General features: G+C 39.1%; 1 protein-coding gene across 2 annotated transcripts in view; it reads right to left on the minus strand.

The window, feature by feature from the left end:
* Positions 1-2,022: 2,022 nt before the first annotated feature.
* ARHGEF12 (Rho guanine nucleotide exchange factor 12) overlaps positions 2,023-20,251 on the minus strand; it is a 168,070-nt gene continuing 149,841 nt past the window's right edge. For both annotated transcript variants that reach the window (XM_070384072.1, XM_070384071.1), the window contains 12 exons: positions 20,113-20,213; positions 17,893-17,970; positions 16,434-16,509; positions 15,412-15,579; positions 13,830-13,917; positions 13,112-13,198; positions 12,908-12,987; positions 12,380-12,613; positions 9,745-10,215; positions 8,223-8,539; positions 7,029-7,098; positions 2,023-6,131 (listed from right to left, as the gene is read on the minus strand). In XM_070384072.1, coding sequence (XP_070240173.1) covers positions 6,121-6,131; positions 7,029-7,098; positions 8,223-8,539; positions 9,745-10,215; positions 12,380-12,613; positions 12,908-12,987; positions 13,112-13,198; positions 13,830-13,917; positions 15,412-15,579; positions 16,434-16,509; positions 17,893-17,970; positions 20,113-20,213 — 1,781 coding nt within the window. In that variant the 3' untranslated portion in view covers positions 2,023-6,120. The remainder of the gene's footprint in view (positions 6,132-7,028; positions 7,099-8,222; positions 8,540-9,744; positions 10,216-12,379; positions 12,614-12,907; positions 12,988-13,111; positions 13,199-13,829; positions 13,918-15,411; positions 15,580-16,433; positions 16,510-17,892; positions 17,971-20,112; positions 20,214-20,251) is intronic.

Below are 20,251 nucleotides of genomic sequence, written 5' to 3' on the forward strand. Positions count from 1 at the left end.
CATAAAAACATGTGATGGGTTTATCATTATTTTAGAATGAATTGTTACTGCTTTTCTCACTTCTTATACATTTTCCCATTTTAACTTCTAATAATATCGATAGCTATAATAATCTACATGAACCTAAGTTCCTCCATAAGGTCCTCAATAATTTTTAAGCGTTATGAAGTGGTTCTGAGGTCAAAAAGATTGCGAACTGCCACATTATATCCTGCTGCCTTCAATATTTAAAATAGTAAGACAGCAAAAAAATTTCTGTGTATTGATATTTCTCCAAAATTTTTAAAAAGATCACCACGTGGGAGTTTGATGTATGACACGGGGCACCCAAAGCTGGTGCTCTTACAATCTGGAGGGATGGGGTGGGGAGGGAGGTGAGAGGGGCGCTCAGAATGGAAGGGACACATGTATGCCTATGGCTGATTCATGTTGATGTGTGGTAAAAACCATCATAATACTGTAATTATCCTTCAATTAAAATAAATTTTAAAATATACAGAGAGAAGAAAAGATCACCAATATGTACCCTAATTATTGTTATTGATCAGAATGTATTCAGGAAGCCCCATCCCTGTGGTCACACATACAAAAAAAAGGATCCTCTAAAATAAAATTCTGTAAAGGAAGACTTATAGTTCCAATAGCACCCTAATCAAATGGAGGGGAAAGATTGGAATAGAAAGAGCTACACCTACCTTAAATAATTTCAAACCAAGACCTTGGCTGATGCCCAGGGAATGATGATGTCTCACTAGTAATAATAGGTGGCAAAACAATCATATTCCCTGACAGCTAAAATCAAGAAGTGTTTTTAATTAGCATCTAGAATTATACTTGACATTACAGAAAAAAAAAGGAAAACACCTACATCTAGCTAATTATCTGTAATGTTTCACAACTTTCGTCATAGTGGGAAGATATAAAGTTTTAATTGAGAAGTAAATTTTTTAAGAGGACAGATCCTCTTATCTTTCAAGCTGGCATTAAAACTTTGGTGAACCAGTCAAAAGGTGGAAGTAAATGCTCACATGCAAAGACAAGAGTTTGACCTTCTCCATTTCTGTAAGAAGGTATGGGTATTTATTTCTTCTATCAGTTATGTTTATAAGCAGAGCTTATACAAACAGGTTAATTGCTGCAAGTACATCTGACTTAACTTTTTAAGGTTTAAGTAAAGGATCTACAAAACACTAAGCATTTTTATTTATTTATTTATTTTTTGGTGGCATCACACGACTTGCACAATCACAGTTTCCCAACCAGGGACTGAACCAGAACCCAGGCCACTGCAGCGAAAGCCAGAATCCTAACCACTAGGTCACCAAGAACTCCACTGATTTTTTTTTATTATTATGCTTAGTAGATCTATCAAACACAGGCTAAATAACTGGAAACTAAAATATATGAAGAATAAATCAAATTACACCTCTATGTCAAAACCAACATACCCCAAAGCCTAAAACTTAAGGTTTTGAAATCAAAGAGTTGAAATGGGATCCATAAAAGCATAGAAATGGTTGGTAGTTTAGGAAGTCCAACACCGGGGATAAGAATGGTAATAAAGACGTCTTACTTCATTTAGGGTAGCATTAAACCAAAGTTACCTTTAAGTAAGCCATAAAGGCTGCTCCATTTACCCCACTAACGTACATTTAAAGTTTTTATGTTATATATATTTTACTACCATTAAAAAATAATAATGTAATAGGCCCCAAATCATTGTACATTTTAAATGAGTAAACTGTACAGTAAATGAATTATATCCCACTAAAACTGTTAAAAAAAAAAACCCAAACAACGCTGCCCCAGATGCTGGGGCAATTCCAGCTGTGAGTGTCCCCACGGAAGTTTACATGTTACAGAGGTCAACTGGCTGCCTCACTAGTAAAGATGCTCTGACCAGTAGAAGATGCCTGACAGTCACCGCCAGTGAGATTAATTATGGCCTCCTTGGTGTCAAAACTTCTCTAAGATAACTTGAATAAGACAAATCAACAGGAATGTAAATAAAAAGTCACATACTTGGTTCCTTTAAGCATATTTAATATTTGAATTCTCATTCTTCTATTTTCCCAGACCCCAGAAAACAGAGTTTTTAGATGACCAATATTTTGTTCCAGAAACATACAGCCTTATCAGCTAATTCATAAAAGAGCTATTTTACAAAGGTACATCTGGATAATTAGAACAATAAAGTCTTTTAGGCATTTCAAAATGTGATCAGTAAAAATACATGATTATTAATAAAGTTTTTTTTTTTTTTAAGATAGTTCCAGATTTCTTTAAAAGTAATTTCTGTTAAAGAGTAGTACATGATTGTACGGTGAACAAGGAAAATAAAATGCTCTAGTAGGAAGAGGCTGATTAAGAGTGACCCACAGTGTGCACAAGTTACAGTTATGTTTGCGGCACACCTGCTTAGCCATTGGCACCTGGAAATGGCGGGCAGGGCTTCCTTCTAGGAGGTACACTTTTTTTTCCTACCAGTTTATTTTCAAAACCATCAGTACCAGTGGAGAAGAACAAGGCAAAGGAACTCTTTTCTTGAGGAAAGAATAATTATGCAGATCACTTTGAAAAGTGGTGGAGGAGTCAGAGGAAAAAAAAAAAAAGATTTAAAAGAGGAATTGTAATTCTAGGGAATAAAAAGTTAGCCAGCAGAAAGATGACTGGAAGGTCCTGCTTAATCTTCTATCTTGAGGTCCTCTGAACACAGTTTTGAACCTTGCCCCCTGTGATATATAGGGGAGGAAAGACTGACCAAAGCTCTTGTAGCTCAAAATTACATCATATACCACCTTCAAAGAAGACTGCTTCCAGTTTGAAATACAGAAGCTCCACATAATACACTGAATTTAATGATATCAAAAAGAAAAAAGTATGCGAGCAAAAGACAACTCACAGTAGGCATAATTGTTTTCTTTAGCTTCAAAAACAAGGGAAGAGTGGGCTTTTCTCCTTTACTATCACACTGGCTCCCCACCCTCCTCCAAGGACAAATTAACAAAAATTTTTTGAGAGGGACTCATCCTTTCTAACGGTCGATCAAAGTTGTTTCAGGGAAAAGAAAGAAAAAAAGCACCTTTTTTGTAGCATATTATAATAAATAGTTACAGTTCACGTCCTAATAGCCAAAGATAACCCAAGCAGTCCAAGTTATTCATAGCTGGTTTTAAAGTACACGAAATATATGACTTCTAGGGCAGTGATCATGATTTTAAATTACAGCACTTTGGGGTTTATTGATTTGCCTTGCTGAACTTTGTTCTCTGAAAAGGAAAGAGACACCTCAAATGTAATCTGCCACTTAATAGCAAGGGATCCCTTACGGCCACGGGAAAGAGCACAGGGTCACGGCAGGTCACGATAGCTAAAACCAGCTCTCCTGCTCTGGGAAGGTGGCTCTGTCCACCGCCCTTGGATCTTTCCACATGGAAGTTGATTCCAACTTCAGTCACCAACTTTGAGAAAACAGCTTTGATGGTCATCAGTCTCACCTAAAAAGAGATTACCTAATTCCATTGTCCTGAAAGGCAGGTATAGTATCAAAGTAGGATGGATGTGATTATAATGGACAAAAGGGAAAAAATAAAAATAAAAGGAGAGCATGGGAGGCCAGGATGAGGAGGAGGAGGAAGACATGAGGCTGGTGAGATAAAAAAGAAAACTCAAAATCGTGGAATCTTTTCAGAATTAGATTTCACTTGGGGGCTTCATTTGAAGATCTAGATATGAATTTATTTGGAGGTACTAGAGCAACAGTCAAAATATTTTTCCAGTTAGCCCTGTTTTTGTTCCAAGGAGAGGTTAAACTTCAGGAAAAGGAAAAGCAAACAGTTGCTAAGGACAAGGGGTTGGCTGAACCAGAAGAGAAACTAAAACTCTGCTAACGTACAAATCTTCTTAAATAAATGAGTGCTAGGGAATTATTCAATGACCCTGTACTATCTGAAGTTAAGATGAAAGTTCTATTTGTATTTACCTTTCTTCTGATTAACTGCCCACTGATGGTATTAGTGTCAAGTAACTACAGGTACCCCTTTTAGTTGGGAGTGACTACATTATTTCCAGCAGCACAATGTAACCATTTGGTTTCTACTTGTTTCTCTTAAGAGATACAGAAAGTTCAAGTCCCAAGCTTTACTTATATATTAGATTCTGCTTCTAAATTTTTTAATCCCATTTTAATTTATACTTGGGCTATAAATCAAAATAAAATTCTAATTTATAGATGAGGTCCAACGATCCAAGTTGGTCTATTTAAAAACACAGATCACTTTTGGAAAGACAGAAACAAGAATCTGGACATAGATGAGCTTTGCTAAGTTGTAGTGGTGTTTATAAACGCAGTTGGGAATCCTTACCACTTATGATGGGGAAATTTTATATATATATTATATATATATAATGTATATATATATATATTTTGGGGCAGATGGTGAGGGGATGGCAGGGGAGAGCAAAATTACATCTTAACTACCCACAGAGTTCAGAGGGTACTACTGAAAGACATGAGCAGTGGATCAACTCCTTGTGTATGAACAGAATTGTAATATTTGACAAATGATTTCATTTTTGATTGGCAAAAATACTTCAAAACACATTAATATATACCTGATGCACAAAGAAAACCACAGAAAGCCAACAGAACTGAAGGGAGTTCTCAAGTTGCAGTTCTGAAACATGTATCCTCTGGAGGGTGCTGCCAGGGCTACTATTCATTCTAGAGCAGGCAGTTCCCAACGCCTTGCCTGCAGTATCCAGTGTATGTTCTGGTCTGCAATTTTTAAGGTCAGTCATGCACCAGTGTGGAAAAAGCTCCAGCAGTGAAGTCAGAGGATGTGCTTCTGGAGCTGGCTGGAGCAGCTCTTCCTTCTCCACTGCATCCTTCTCCACTCCACCCTTGGCTCTCTTCTCAAACTCTAAGAGCCCTTTGGCACCATCAGTGCAAAAATCAGAGTCAAACCTCCAGGTACTAAAATTTTACTGGCCTTATAATCAGCAGTACCCGTGGCTCATGAAAGCCATTGTTCAACTCAGTAGTGATTCAGTTACATAACCTTCCCACACTCTCACCCGCTCCCATCCCACCCTTCCTCAGCAGCCCCCACCCCTGCCACCACCTGAAGCATCTCTGCTTGTTTTCGCTTCCTGCTCAGCTGGCAGGGATTATTTTACACAAGTGCCAAGGTCTAATGTATAATTATAAAAATGAAACAATACCAAGGATAACAAATTTATAGTCAAGAAAATAAAATTTGCTTTCCTCTCCCTCCCAAATCCCAACCCTCAACAGAAAAGGAGACGATAGAAGAAAACACACCCATTTTCAAGTGCCTGCTATTTAGTACATTGAGGATTCCTGTTCATCGGGAGCAGATCCCAGCTACAGAGAAGAGGTGCTGGCCTCAGGTGGGAGGAAGCCCCGCACCTGGGAGCACAAAGCTCAAGTCCTCTGCTTGGAGGAGTCGCAGCAGAGGACTTTTGAGTACGCTTTTGAGGGGACCCTCAGACGAGCAGCCTCCGGGACAGCAGAGGGCACGGGACATCATTCGGTAGAGACCTCATGCTCCTCCCTCCTCTGCCCACTCCCTCCCCCTCTTCACCTCTCCAGCCACCTCCTGATATCCCATCCTGAACTCTTTGCTTCAGGAGCAGTCAATCCTTGGGTGTACTAAATACAAAGGGCTAAAACTCTCACTACTCAATTAAAACAAAACATGGCAAAATAAAAATTAAAATGTGCTTTCAAATACGGAATGAAGTCAAATAAATACATCTGATTTTCTCTTTCTCTTAAGTCTAAGTAAAATTTCATATTCTACACCCAAAGCTCTATACATTTGGTTTTTGTTCTGAATCAAAATGGATTTCCGAGAGTGAGAAGAGCAGGGCGAGAGGACGGATGTCCCCTCGCGGACAGACTTGTGCAGCTGCCAGGCTGTGAAGACCCAGTCCTGCTCTGGGGCCCGGAGGGCATGGCTCCCCCAGGGTGTTTGCAGGCAGATCCTCCGTCACACGTCACACTCTCTCTCAGCGTCCACACTGGAGCCAGGACATGGTGAGACAAGGCTGGTGCTCAAATCCAACAACCTGCAGTCACCTCCAGGACACGTGGCTCTAACTTTTATCTGGGAAGAACAAAGAGGTGTAGAGGTCAAATTAAGGAGAAAGACTGAGTTCAAATTAACTCAGAGAGGGCCTCCCTGGTGGCTCAGTGGTAAAGAAATCGCCTGCCAATGCAGGAGACTCGGGGTCAATCCCTGATCTGGGAAGATCCCACATGCTGAGGAGCAACTAAGCCTGTGCACCACAGCTATTGAGCCTGTGCTCTAGACCCGCGAGCGGCATCTACTGAGCCCACACACCCTAGCGGCCATGCTCTGCAACGAGAGAAGGCACCACAATGAGAAGCCCATGCACTGCAACTGGAGAGTAGCCTCCGCTCGCCGCAACTACAAAAAAGCCCTCGCAGCAATGAAGACCCAGTGCAGCCAAAAATACATACGTAAATTAAAAAAAATAAATAAAAATAAAATTAACACAGAGAATATATCTGAAACCTGTGGACCTTGTTAACATCTTTGTTTCTGGATCGGAATAGTCTCATTCAAAAGAATGAAGGCAAATGAGTACAGACTGCTGCACTGAACACGGGAACCATCTGTGGTCTCTGGGAGACAGGAAAGCACAGCAGGACCCGAGGAGGGCCTGCCTCCACCACTACGGAGCCTTGGTTTACCCCCTCACTGCAGCTCTGCCTTTTGCTTTTGCAAAGGGGAAGGACGACAGAACGCGAGTGGTGTGGGGACTGACAACTGCAGCTCCTCTTTGAGAGGAAGAGCCGAGTCAGCAGACAGTGGCCTCTGCTTAATGCATGATGTTCGGAAACAAGTATCTTTTTTTTTTTTTAAGAGATGAAACAGAATCTCACAAGGTTTTCACTTTAAAGACTAATAAATCATTTCATTCAATGGACTGTTCAGGCAGGATGATTCTTGAGTCAGAAACCCACAGCGTTCACACACCTGAGTGCTTGTCTGTGAGGGCTGATCCAGCCAGCCTTTGGCAAAGAATGGTGTAACTTTCCTCCACCTTCTGTAAAATAAAACCCACAGGTTTTTCATTCAAACATCATTTTAAAAAAACTTTATTTTGAAAATAGGAAAGAAGGCTTTTGTATATTATAGATCTAAGTTGTCAAATTTAACATTAACATCATTAAAATTTTTGTTAATAGGGAAAAAAAAGAAGTAAATTTCATTTCCTTTTACCTGTTCCTCCCTTGAGTGAATAACTTAAAATGTTCCCATGCAGAAGAAAGTAGAGGAGAGGGCAACTATTAGAGGTGATTATTCCCTCCTGCCCTGGAGTCACCCTGAAAACGATCCCATATGTGGCATGAACTAAGTTAGAGCCAATGTGCCCTCGAAGGCCTCTTAGAATCTTACCAGCCACAGGACATCCCTATATGTAATCCTACAAAGAAAGGAAAACCTATCACATGAAGGTGAAAGAAAAACTAAGGGAGATCAACCTTTAGCTAAGAGACTAAGAACACTTTGAACTCTGCCCCCAAAACCTCTAAGTAATGTCATGACAAAACATCTGGGCTCTGGTACCTGTGCCTACGGATGGCAAACTTACAGAGTCCTGTTGTCAGAAATGACCACACAGGTCAGTTCTGCAGTGATGGCTCACACAGTGACATCTTCAATTGCCCATTTACAGAACCCCTACTCATAGGCAGGTCTTTAGATTACCACTGGAGCCACTGGAGACAATTTCTCTCTGTCACAGCATCTGGGAAACTATCAACATCACCCTACAATTCACAGATAATTAATAGGTGATGGCAAGTTAAGGCACTTCCCAGCCTAGATTCCTAACTACACAAACTCCACCTATCTCAGCTTATTGCTCACATTTTCTCATGGAGGTCAGCCAATCATCCCAAATGTATTTAGGTCCTTAAACTTTGAAAGCCATACACACACACAGTTTATAGAGTACAACTTTTTCTGCTCTTGTGATGTGTAACCCGATAAAACAACGCCGACCTTAGTTTTTCATCCAGGTCTACTCACAGACAATGGTCAGAGAAAACACACAAATCTAGACCCTCAGCGAGGTTACTGACATCAGCATGTTGATCATTCTACACTTCCTCTCTGTTAAACGTGTTTCTTATATCCGACTCCTAAGGATGAAGTCCGAGGTACCTTTAAGTGTTCAAGGTCAGCCTCTATTTTACGAATGTACTCCATGATCTGGCTTTGTGAATCAGCACAAGCAGAGGGACTCTGGATCTCAAAACAGGAATCCTCCATAGCTCCCCAGCGCTGCTGGACCAGTAATTCTGGGTTGAACGGTGAAACAGCCCCATCAGAATGAGCATTCTGGGGAGAAGGCTGCTGCTGGTGTCCAGAGTCCAGAGAGGGGATGCCTGCCCCGGGCTGAAGGGGGAACGAGGAAGCAACCTCGTCATCTGTGGAGCTCTCCTGCACCGGGTCATAGCCATCAAGGATCAGATAGGTTCCTACGGACAGAGACAGGACAGGTTGAAGAGGTTAGTACCACCTCCAACACATCAGAAAATAGATGTGGGGTGATGTGCTGACACCTTTAAAAGCTAGTGAAGTGAAAGTTAAAGTTGCTCAGTCGTGTCTGACTCATTGCAACCCCATGAACTATACAGTCCATAGAATTCTCCAGGTCAGAATACTGGAGTGGGTAGCCTTTTCCTTCTCCAGGGAGTCTTCCAAACCCAGGGATCGAACCTAGGTGGCCTGAATTGCAGGCAAACTCTTTACCAGCTGAGCCACTAGGGAAGCCCAAGAATACTGGAGTGGGTAGCCTATCTCTTCTCTAGCAGATCTTTCCGACTCAGGAATCGAACTGGGGTCTCCTGCATTGCCAGAGGATTCTTTAATATCTGAAATAGCTTAAAAGCTATTAAAGAGGGGAAAAGGCCATTAAGTCCCAAATTTCCAAGTTATGTTTTCAGGACATCAGAATTTTCCTACTTCAGATTAAAGGTACACTTAGCAAACATTCCTGGTAATTCTGGAATAACTTCATGTTTGCTAGCATTTTACAAGTTAAAAGCTGAAAACTACCGAGTCCCTATATGATCTTATGACCACTTTCCCTGTCAAATACCTACCTGGCCTCATCTCTCACCACTTTCTCCCACAGCCTGTGCTCTTTAACCACAGAACACCTGCTCTGTGGTTAACTCGCAGACTGTGTGCTTACCTCCTCTGTTGGAACTCTCTACTCCTGGACACCCACACAGCGTCTTCCTCCCCTTCCCCTGGGTCTCTGCTCAAGGGCTACCTCATGAGAGGCCTTCTTCCCTGACCACCCTGTCCTTCCTCCTTACTGTCTGCGCCCCTCAGTATGACTTATTTTTCTGTATCATCCTTACTATCTGACATCTGTTTATTTGGTAACTTATTTATTGTTACTCTTTCCCCAAGTGGTGGTGAAGCTTCATGAGAAGAGTGAATTTTTCTGTGTTTTATTCACTGTTCCATCTCCCAGGACCTAGGATGGGGCCCAGCATAGAGTCAAGACAGTATTTACTGCATGAAAGAACAGACACTATACACAGACACACAGGCACACACGTGAGATAACACATACAATAACACATACACGGATATCCAAGCAACATCGATTTCAGCACACAGGACAAATAACGACGATCGAAATCAAAGTTTAAATGTGAAAGGAACTTGCCTGAGATGCGCAAATTAACATCCTTCTCTTCCTTTTTAACTGCTCCATCACCTTCTGATGGATTATCATCACTATGTGCTTCACGGGCATCAAAAAAGTGCTCTCCACTCTCATCAAGACCCCCTTCTGGCTCTGAGGGAGGCATCTCTGGGGTCATAATCATGTGGTCCATTATTAAAATGTCACTTGCCTGGCTCTCTTGGAATGCCAGTACTACTGAATCCCGTGGAGCAGAAGATTCAGTTGAAGTCCGTGGACTGTAACAAGTTGAAATGTCACCAGTTCCAGTTCTAAAGGGCATCTGTGCTTCAACAGGATGACAGGCCTTAATATTTTCAGGGTTCTGGGTTCCACTGTCTGCCTGCACCCCCAGAGAGGCTGTCCTGCATCTTGGAAAATGTGGCCAGTCTTCCTGAGTGCTCTTCTCAGTCAAGCCCAGCTGGTGTACCAGCAGCTGCTTCAACAAACCCACTAGAAGATTTAGGAAGTGGGGAGAACACATGCATTCACATAACCTCAGACAGACAGAATTAAATTAGAGGAATTATAATTTCTCTCTTAAAGCCAGTACCTTTTTACTAACATACAATAAAAAACATTAATTTCACACAATCATTTTTTGTTTGGTTTGAAAAATGAAATAAAACACCATCTAGAGAAAATTTAACATTAAACTAGACAAAAAAAAACCAAAACTTGAAGAATTCTCAATGGAGATTTTCCTATTATTCTCCTGTTTAAAACTGTTAAATAATCAATACCATGCCTGCCTCCACTTCTTCTTCTATATAACTGGAATAATACCCCCAAGGTACTTCTTAAAAGGATGTAGAAAAGCTGTATTAATCTGAACAAAAGAATTTGAAAGTTCTGCTTTTTCCAGAAACAGACACTATCTACATAGGCATTACTTTTTCTAATTTTATTAGAACATTAATTTTATCATCTATAATAACCCAAAGAATCTCCTTAAATGGTGACAAAGAAAAAAAAGCTGGCCTGTAAATTTAATTCCAATGTTTGGTACCATGCATAATTTCAAAGGATAAGGAAATATTTATTAGTTTTTAAAAATGACCTCACTAAGTAACACAGCTTCCTTAGGTTGCTGAAAACAGAACCAATTTAATTTTAAATGGGCCAGTGTATGCTGTGAGGCCACTCAATGAGAGGGTCAGTGGAACAATGTTAGTGAAACCATCAGAAATCATTACCACTGTTAACTCAATGAGTCTAGAATAAAGTAAGTCTTAAATGACTTGACCAATTTCCTACTTTCAACTACCGTAATTTCTGTCTTCCCTTTAAATAAAGTCTCCACATGGGTTTGGGTCTTTGACCCTCTGTCTCTCTGTTCTGCAGTTACTCACTGAGAGATGCTATGAATTCATATGGCTTTGATACTCAGAGCCACCATTCTCCCTAACCTCCTCCAAAGTTCCAGTCTTAAAATTCCAACCTCCTGCTCATCCTTCCTCTTAAAAGGCTTGCCATTCATTACCTACATCTCAATGTTTTAAAATTGAGCCCACAATCTATGGCAAAGGAAAGGAGGAGAAAAGAAAGTGTAGCAGTGGGCAGTGGCAGTCCTTTCTAATTTTTATTTCTGATAAGAAAACTGAAATTATCTCTAAATATTCCCCTTCCTTTGTCTTCACATCCAAAGAAGTCAATTGTTTTATGTATTTGTTGGTTCCTCACTTCAATTTTATTTCTCTAACACCATTCCACCATTCTAGTCCAAACCCATTTAGCCTCAAGCCCAGACCACACCAATCCTCTTTCCATTCAAATCCTTCTGCAGCTCTCAGCCAGAGTATTCTTTCTCATTACTAATACATACACTCCAGCTTAAAAACTTCAAATGGTTCTTTCTCTGCAGCCAGCCTTTTTCCCTTCCTCCAGTACACCTGAGACATGTGATGCACTCCTGTCTACACCAGTGGTTCTCAACCAGGCTGGAAAGGGGGGCAGAGAGCTAACAGAGTGGCAAGGACCACCCAGTTGTGCATCTGTTTGTGTGTGTGTGTGTGAAGAATGGACTGCGGTGAAGAATATTACAGTATCCACAAGAAAAACAGAAGAATATCTGTAGCTTGAAATAGTCCTCAAAACTCCGTGGGGTGCCACCCTTCAATCTAGTCTTCAGGGTCCACAACAGCTGGGCTCCACAAAGTGTCCTCCAGCTTTCTAACCCTATCCCACAACTCCTTTAGCTTGTGTGGTCTCCCACACAGGCCAGCTGCCCTACTCACTTCTCTCTGAACACCCCCAGAGGTTTAGCCTTTTTGCTGTTGGTCCTACCATTCTTCTTATCTGAATGACTTCTATTTATTCTCCTGTTAATAAATACCTATTTTGAGTCTTACCCATTCTTTAGGAAAGTAATCACAGCTCTCTTGTTTTCTAATGCTTCCCTTCTCTGGTCACTCAAACCAGATCAATTTTGACATACCTATAAAACTTAAGAAGGTAGGGGAAAGTTTTCTGTCATCTTCCAAACTAGATCGTAAAATTCTTGAAGGGAAAATTCATAGTTTATACTTTCTTGACTCTCCCTAAATGGTTGCATAGTACATTATAGAACTCTCGTGCTTAATAAGTATATCCGTGTTAACGTATGAATAGAACTTACAATTCCTTAGTGCATCCAGCGCCCACCGTTCTTCCGAGCCAGGCAAGTGTGGATCTGGGATTGTGATTTGATAATTCACTCCGACTTCCTTTAGTGTCCCGTCTGCATGCTGCTCCTTTGCAAACTGTCTCTCAGCCACAAAGAGGTCATCTACTTCCGACTTCCCAGAGGTACCCAGCGAATGAGACTGAGGTTTTGATGACATTAAAGGAGACTCTAATCCCAAATCTCTGTCTGTTCAATGGAATAGAGAAAGTAGAATACATCTTAGCAAAACTTTTAATGTGAAGCACCCAGAAAAATATTTGGAAAAAAATAACCACATGAGCTACAGAGACTGTCCATGAAGTAAAATGCATGCACTTAGTGTGGCATTATGATGACACAGAAGGCGCATGAGCAAAGTCTGTTAAAGTGAACGGCAGATGCCAGAACCTGCATAAACCAAAGCACTTAAGAGTCTCTTCACATTTTATTAACTAGCATGTAGACTACTTTCTTCCAGGTTAACTTTGACAAACAGTTTACCTGGACTCTGCAGACCAGTGACTGAAATGTCATGATGTTCCACTTTTAATTTTGGAGGTTCTTCTTCATCGTTGTCTCCTCTGCAGAAGAAAAAATAAATAAATAACCTTTTAGCCTCACAAGGTGCCTAAAGATCACTGCAACAAAATGTTAAGAATCATCCATCATTTTTCTGATGCCACTCAGGAGCAGAGGCACACTCACTCGCACGGTGGCGGCTGGGGCAGTGGGATTGGCTTTGTGGACTGCTCCTTCACGGATGCGGCCATCCGACATATTAGGTCCTGCCAGCTGCACGTTTGGAAACAGCACAAAACACATTCAGAAGGGCAAGGAAAACGAAACACATTTTAAACATACTCAGACAGCAGAAGAAAAAACAACGAACTATACCAGAAACCAAACCAAACCAACCAACAAAAAACCCTATTTCTGCCAGAGGTTATCTTTATTTTGGAGACATACTATTAAGTAGAGATTATAAAAACTCTATACTTTAAAGAAAAACCTAACAACATTATGGATATACTACCCATTAAAAAAACTTCACTTGACACTTGTAGAATTTTTTCTTTAGCAAAGATACTTTTCCAAGTAAGAGACAAGAATATTGGAGTGGGCTGCCATGCCCTTCTCCAGGGGATCTTCCTGACTCAGGGATCAAACCTTTATCTCTTACAACTCCTGCACTGGCAAGTGGGTTCTTTACCACTAGAGCCACCTGGGAAGCCCAAGTAAGAGACAGCTGTCTAAAAGAACAAGTTCTTAAAAGAACACCTCTCAAAGAATACAGAGGAAGTATCTGTTTCCATACAGTTTTTGGTTTTCAAAGTCCTATTACAAAAGCAAGGTTAAGATTGTGGAATATTATATTCAGAATAATAAGACACAATAGAGCAAGGTAGCTATGTCCAGTACATACACAGTCTTTTCAGAAACTGTCTGTGCCACCAGTTCATAAATTTGGGCTCCATTATCAGACATGGAGATGACGAATAAAGCTTTGTTATCTGAAAAAAACAAGACAAATTTACTCTAACGATATGACCCACAGAGGCTGTGAAAGATGTTTCTAGTGTGCTGGTACTCTTGTGCATCTTAATCTAAGTAAAGGTTACACGTGATCACTCTGTAGACACTCATTCACTTAGTAAAAACTCATCAAATACAACTTAAAAATTCTGCAAATTATTTTATCTTATACTATACATATATTATACTTTAATAAGACGAAGATTATAAAAGCTAACACTAATTCCACAGTAATTTATTAAAAACAAAAAAGTGTCTATTATCGAAATTATTGAACTAAACATTATTTTTGCATTTATTCCACATTGCCCTTTTGCTAAATGGGTAGTTGGTAATATTCAGTAGGTGTTGATGAAACAAGGTCATAAATGTATCTTACCACCGTGGAATTAAGAATTTTAAACAGGGATCTTCATTATTAGTACTGTTAATGTGTAACTTTCTAACTTAAATTGATTTTTAAAAAACCTAAACCACACCCACTTCTCCTGTTTTTGCTTTTTTCCCCACCATATCAAAAGAGGAAAGCCCTGTCAATGGCTAAATTCAATATTTCTTTTGGTAAATGTCACACTGCACTTGAGAATATGAGCATTATTTTCAAATATCTTCTGATATTGATTTCTAACATAATGCCACAGTGATAAGAAAACAGACTCTGTATGATTCAATACCTTCAGACCATAAAATTTTACACCCAACATATGTCTTTGGATATGTTCCAGTATCTCCTGGTTTATAGTCTATGGGAACCTGAATAGAATTTCTATCCTGTTGTTGTGTGCAAATTATATAAATCTTAATTATGTTGAATTGGGTCATAGTGCTTTTCCAGTCTACTATATCCTTCTACTTTTCTGTCTGTTCATTCTATTAATTTTTCAGAGTTTGATATTGAAACCCCAACTAAAACTCTTTATCTATTTAAAAAAATAATCATAATGTATAGTGGAACCACATGTAACTTTGTTTTGTATCTTCCAAGTCTCTGGTAAAGGTGTTATCATACTTTCATAATTTAAAATAAATAAATATTTTATCTTCTCAAAAAATAAAAATAATCTAAAAAAATAAGTCTGTCTGCTATATTAGATGCTGCCCAAGCCAAATAAATTTTTGCCCAAATAAACTCTTGAAGTTTTTAAAGAAACTAACAAAACAATGAAAGCCTTTTCAATGGCATTAGCTCCAGTTCACCATCTTCACTGATTTGAACATGAAATAAAGATCAGAGTAATATGCAGAAAAATTTTAAATGTGAAAAATTATTCAGAGAATCTAAGCATCCTAAATAATTTGGGGATATAAACTCATAATTCACATTCTAGGCAGTAAATGCATTTCACTTGATCTGTATAAGAATATAAAAGGAACAGAACTCCATGCCAGCTGTGCAACTCAGACAACACTGAGTGTCTTATGCAATGTCATGATAAACCTGGAGATTAGTGTCATTCAGCGGACATACTCGCCTGTTGCCACTTGTCGAACCAACACCGTATTCAGCTTGATGACGGGGCTAAATGTGTGTTTGCTGTCAGCTGTAGATGCCAGAATCTTACTGTGACACCTTAACACCAGTCTATCATCCTGCTTTTGTAACAATACAAGAATATCTTCCAGCAGCAATGTATACAGATCTAAAAATAAAAATGTAGGAAAAGGTGATTTTTTTTTTTAATTTCTTTTAATTATAAATATCAAAATGAATCCACCACAGGTATACATGTGTTCCCCATCCTGAACCCTCCTCCCTCCTCCCTCCCCATACCATCCCTCTGGGTCGTCCCAGTGCACCAGCCCCAAGCATCCAGTATCGTGCATTGAACCTGGACTGGCATCTCGTTTCATACATGGTATTTTACATGTTTCAATGCCATTCTCCCAAATCTTCCCACCCTCTCCCTCTCCCACAGAGTCCATAAGACTGTTCTATACACCAGTGTCTCTTTTGCTGTCTCGTATACAGGGTTATCGTTACTATCTTTCTAAATTCCATATATATGCGTTAGTATACTGTATTGGTGTTTTTAGAAACTGAGATGTGTTTTATAAGCTTTATAACAATTTGACATAGAAAACTGATTTCTGGTAAATCTAGTAAAAGTGACTTGCTATTGTGTTTTTTAATTTCATTTTTAATAATTCATTTTTAAAGTATCACAACAAATAAAAAAACAATGGTTCTTCACCACAGATAGTTTGAGATAGAGAAGTTTAAAAGAAGCTTAGCCTGATCAGCATACAAAGATGGAGACAGGACTGGATAATGACAAAATTTTCTGCTTAATTCCTAAATAAATATTTAACACATTTCACATGTAAAACAATAACATAAGCAGATTTTTTGTAAATGTATAAATAACACAAAGTACCACTGCTAACTGCTGTAACTGAAAAATGTGAGTGGATGTCTTTTCTGTTTGGCATAAGGAAACTTTCCTATTCTTTTTCTTTCTCTACTCTCCCCCACATTGGCAGACAGTACACCTACCAATTGTTTTATCTCTATTCACCTTCCAAACCAATGGGCCTTCGTGAATCATCTTCCTTTTTGTTAAATCCAAATTCTGCCAAAATAAGGAGAATTATATACAAATTATTTCCAAGCACTTAAATGATATTCCATAGTGTCTCCTTTCAAGAAATTCCTAATATAAAAGACATCATTTACATTCACGATTATTGATATCTGTAAGCTACTGAAAACAGAATAAAAATCCAGTTAAAGTAAGCTGCATAAAATATTCTAAAAAGGAAAATGCATCTCGTAGAAAAACACCCAAGAGTAAAATCTTCCCAATCGCACTCTAAACAGATGACAACAGCTAATAAAAATGAAGCAAACGTTCAGTCCCTAGAGTCTCAACCCCCTTCCTTATTTTTTTCTATGCATAACTAACTAGACCATGGCTTATGCATATGAAGCCTCTGAGTTCTAGGCTCTTGTTCCAAAAAACGCTCTAAGGACAGCATTCACAGAAGTCCAGGAAGTACTCAGGCTTGCTCTAAATATCAATAACTTGAGAGAATTATCTTTTAGTATAAGCAGCTCTAGAAAAATCTTAAGTCTCTGGAAGTTAGGAAGCTCAGCATATCAGCATGTTTTGATAAGCTGTTATGTAGGACATAAAAGTCTATTTTAATAGTTACCAAATAAATCTGCCAAAAGAACCAGTGAAACAGTACAAGAAAGACTTAAAATCCTCAAAAGTTAATTAACACAAAAACTCCATGTACTAGAAATAACAATTTATAAATATTTTACTATCATTCCAGTAATGGTTTCAACTTTAATGCTTTAGAAGAGCTTCATAGAAAAATAATTATATTCTTTAACTCAAAAATCTGGAAAGTTCCAACAGTAAACAGCCCTACTCTTACTCAAACTATAGAGTACAATAAAATTAAATTTAACAGTAAGGAATGTTCCTTAGTCTCCCACAAATTCTTGTCACAAAAAGTTAGTTTCACACAAAATATTACTCTTATGAAAGACTAAAGCAGTCTTTACACACAGACCAAGACATTTAAAAGGAAGAAAACAATCCTTAGTATAGACAATGTATGATATAAGAACTCCTTCAGGTCATGTATGTTCCCACTGAGATGTTAATCATCTGCCAGGTCTTCAGCACATTTTTTTTTTTTTTAATTTTTAAAATTTTTTATTTTATTTTTTAACTTTACAATATTGTATTGGTTTTGCCATATATCAACATGAATCCGCCACAGGTATACACGTGTTCCCCATCCTGAACCCTCCTCCCTCCTCCCTCCCCGTACTATCCCTCTGGGTCGTCCCAGTGCACCAGCCCCAAGCATCCAGTATCGTGCATCGAACCTGGAATGGCGACTCGTTTCATATATGATATTATACATGTTTCAATGCCATTCTCCCAAATCATCCCACCCTCTCCCTCTCCCACAGAGTCCAAAAGACCATCTCTTACCCTGAGCTCTTCAACATTTGGGTATTCTGACAACTTCAGATTAGAGGTATCAAGGCGACGCTGATAATCTTCCAAGCGCTGAAAATCAGAGAGGACGGAGCTAAGGTTACTCCTTTGAGGATCAATGACCTCCCTGTTTCTTAATTGAATGCGGACACTGCCCCTGCATTTACTGAGCGCTCTGCAACATCAGCCACAACTGACAACTCACTCTTTCTTAAAACACTCCTTCTTTCGGCTTTGGTGACACTACCCTCTCCTGGTTTTCCTTCCACCTCTTCAGCTCTTCCAATCTTTTTTTCAAACTCTCTGGCCTCTAACTAGCTTGTATTTAATTTCTAAATAGTAAATCATGTACATGGTACAAAATTCAGAAAGTAATATAAGGCACACAAAAAACAGTAAGTCTCCCTCTATGTTTGTCCACGCTTTCCCCACCCCCAGTTTTCTTTAAAGAAGTAATCACTAATACCCATTTCCTGGGTAGCCTATGAGGAAAATTCTAAGCAAAAAAGAACACATATGGATATAAGTTAGCTTGGCTCTGTGCATTCTAAAGGAGATCAGCCCTGGGTGTTCTTTGGAAGGACTGATGCTAAAGCTGAAACTCCAGTACTTTGGCCACCTCATGCAAAGAGTTGACTCACTGGAAAAGACTCTGATGCTGGGAGGGATTTGGGGCAGGAGGAGAAGGGGACGACAGAGGATGAGATGGCTGGATGGCATCACCGACTCGTTGGACTTGAGTTTGGGTCAACTCCGGGAGATGGTGATGGACAGGGAAGCCTGGCGTGCTGCGATTCATGGGGTCGAAAAGAGTTGGACACGACTGAGCGACTGAACTGAACTGAACTGCCTCTGTGCATGCTGTGTGTAGATACACCCTTTTTAAAAGAAATATATGGTAACATAATATTTTCATATATGTATCACTTATTAAAAAATAACAATATAGTCATATACACATTTCTGTGTGTGCATCATATCAATATATCTTGGTGATGGTTCCATTAGCAAATAGAGAGTGGGCTCATTTTTTCAGTGGCTGTGTGGTATTCAACTTTGTGAAAAAGCTATAGTTTAATTACATCTTACTAATGGACATGTATATTAGGATCCACTTTCAGAGGAAGAATGGTTGGATTAAAGGGTGCATACATTTTCCCCAAGATTATAAAATATTTCTAAATAGAAAGGTCGGCATGTATATAGTAAATGCCCATATACTCATCTACATTCCACAATTAACATCTGCTCTATCTGCTTTACCATGTATCTGTCCATCTACTCATCCCTCTATCTATTCATCAATCCATTTGATATTTTGTATGTGTTTCAAAATAAGTTACAGATATAAGCACACTTTAAACATTTCATCATTAACAGAGCTAACAAGAGTTCAATATTCTTAATGGGAGTTCAATATTTGTTTATATACAGTGAAATGTACACATTTTAAGTGTACCTTTCCATGAGCTTTTACCAATGCATATACTTACACAGTCAAACTCCTATCAAGATACAAAATATGGCCATCACTTCAGAAGGCTCTCTCATACTTCCTCCTAGCTAATATCTGTCCCCACATCATGAGTGACAAACCACTTTTCTGATTTTTTTCCACCATAAATTAGTATAGCTAGGTCTTATAAGTTCACTAAACAGAATATATATGTGTGTACTCTTTTGTGTCCAGTTTCTTTCACTCAGAATAATGTTTGTGAGATTCACCCATTATTGCTGGTATTACTTTAGTTTATGACTATACTACATTTGGTTTATGCTACAAACATTCCAGTAGAAGTCTATGGGCATATATCTTCATTTCTCTTGCGTAGATCACTAAGAAGAGAATGCTGGATCAAAAGATGAACACGTGAATATGTGTTTTTTAAATATAGATATATATTTCTAATTTTCCCTCTAGGGTTATAACATTTTACATTACAAACAACAAAATTCCTATTTTTCCAAAGTTTTACCAACAGACTGAATGAATGAGCAAACAAGCAGCTAGAGATGCTCAAGAGAGCCAAACACAACTCTGACGTCCTACCACAAACTGATCTGGCCCCACCTACTACATGAATAGGTAACCAGTGTTCGCCCTTCAATTATGTAATAACAGCTACAAGGGTTACTGAACAGGCTCTGGGTAACACGAATTTAACGTTCTTATTCTCACTGTCAACCTGTGTCTTCTTGCTTTTTCCTTCTTACCTGCTTGTTCTCTGCCTCCTTAACAGCCTGGTTCACATAATTTAAGATCTGACGACAGTGATCTGCAGCTTTCTTCACCTTCTCCCTTTCTGTTGGCCACTCTAAATATGGTGAAAAAAATCCAAAATGTAAAATGGAG

Source organism: Bos mutus, chromosome 15 (assembly GCF_027580195.1).
Source record: "Bos mutus isolate GX-2022 chromosome 15, NWIPB_WYAK_1.1, whole genome shotgun sequence".
NCBI lineage: Eukaryota > Metazoa > Chordata > Mammalia > Artiodactyla > Bovidae > Bos > Bos mutus.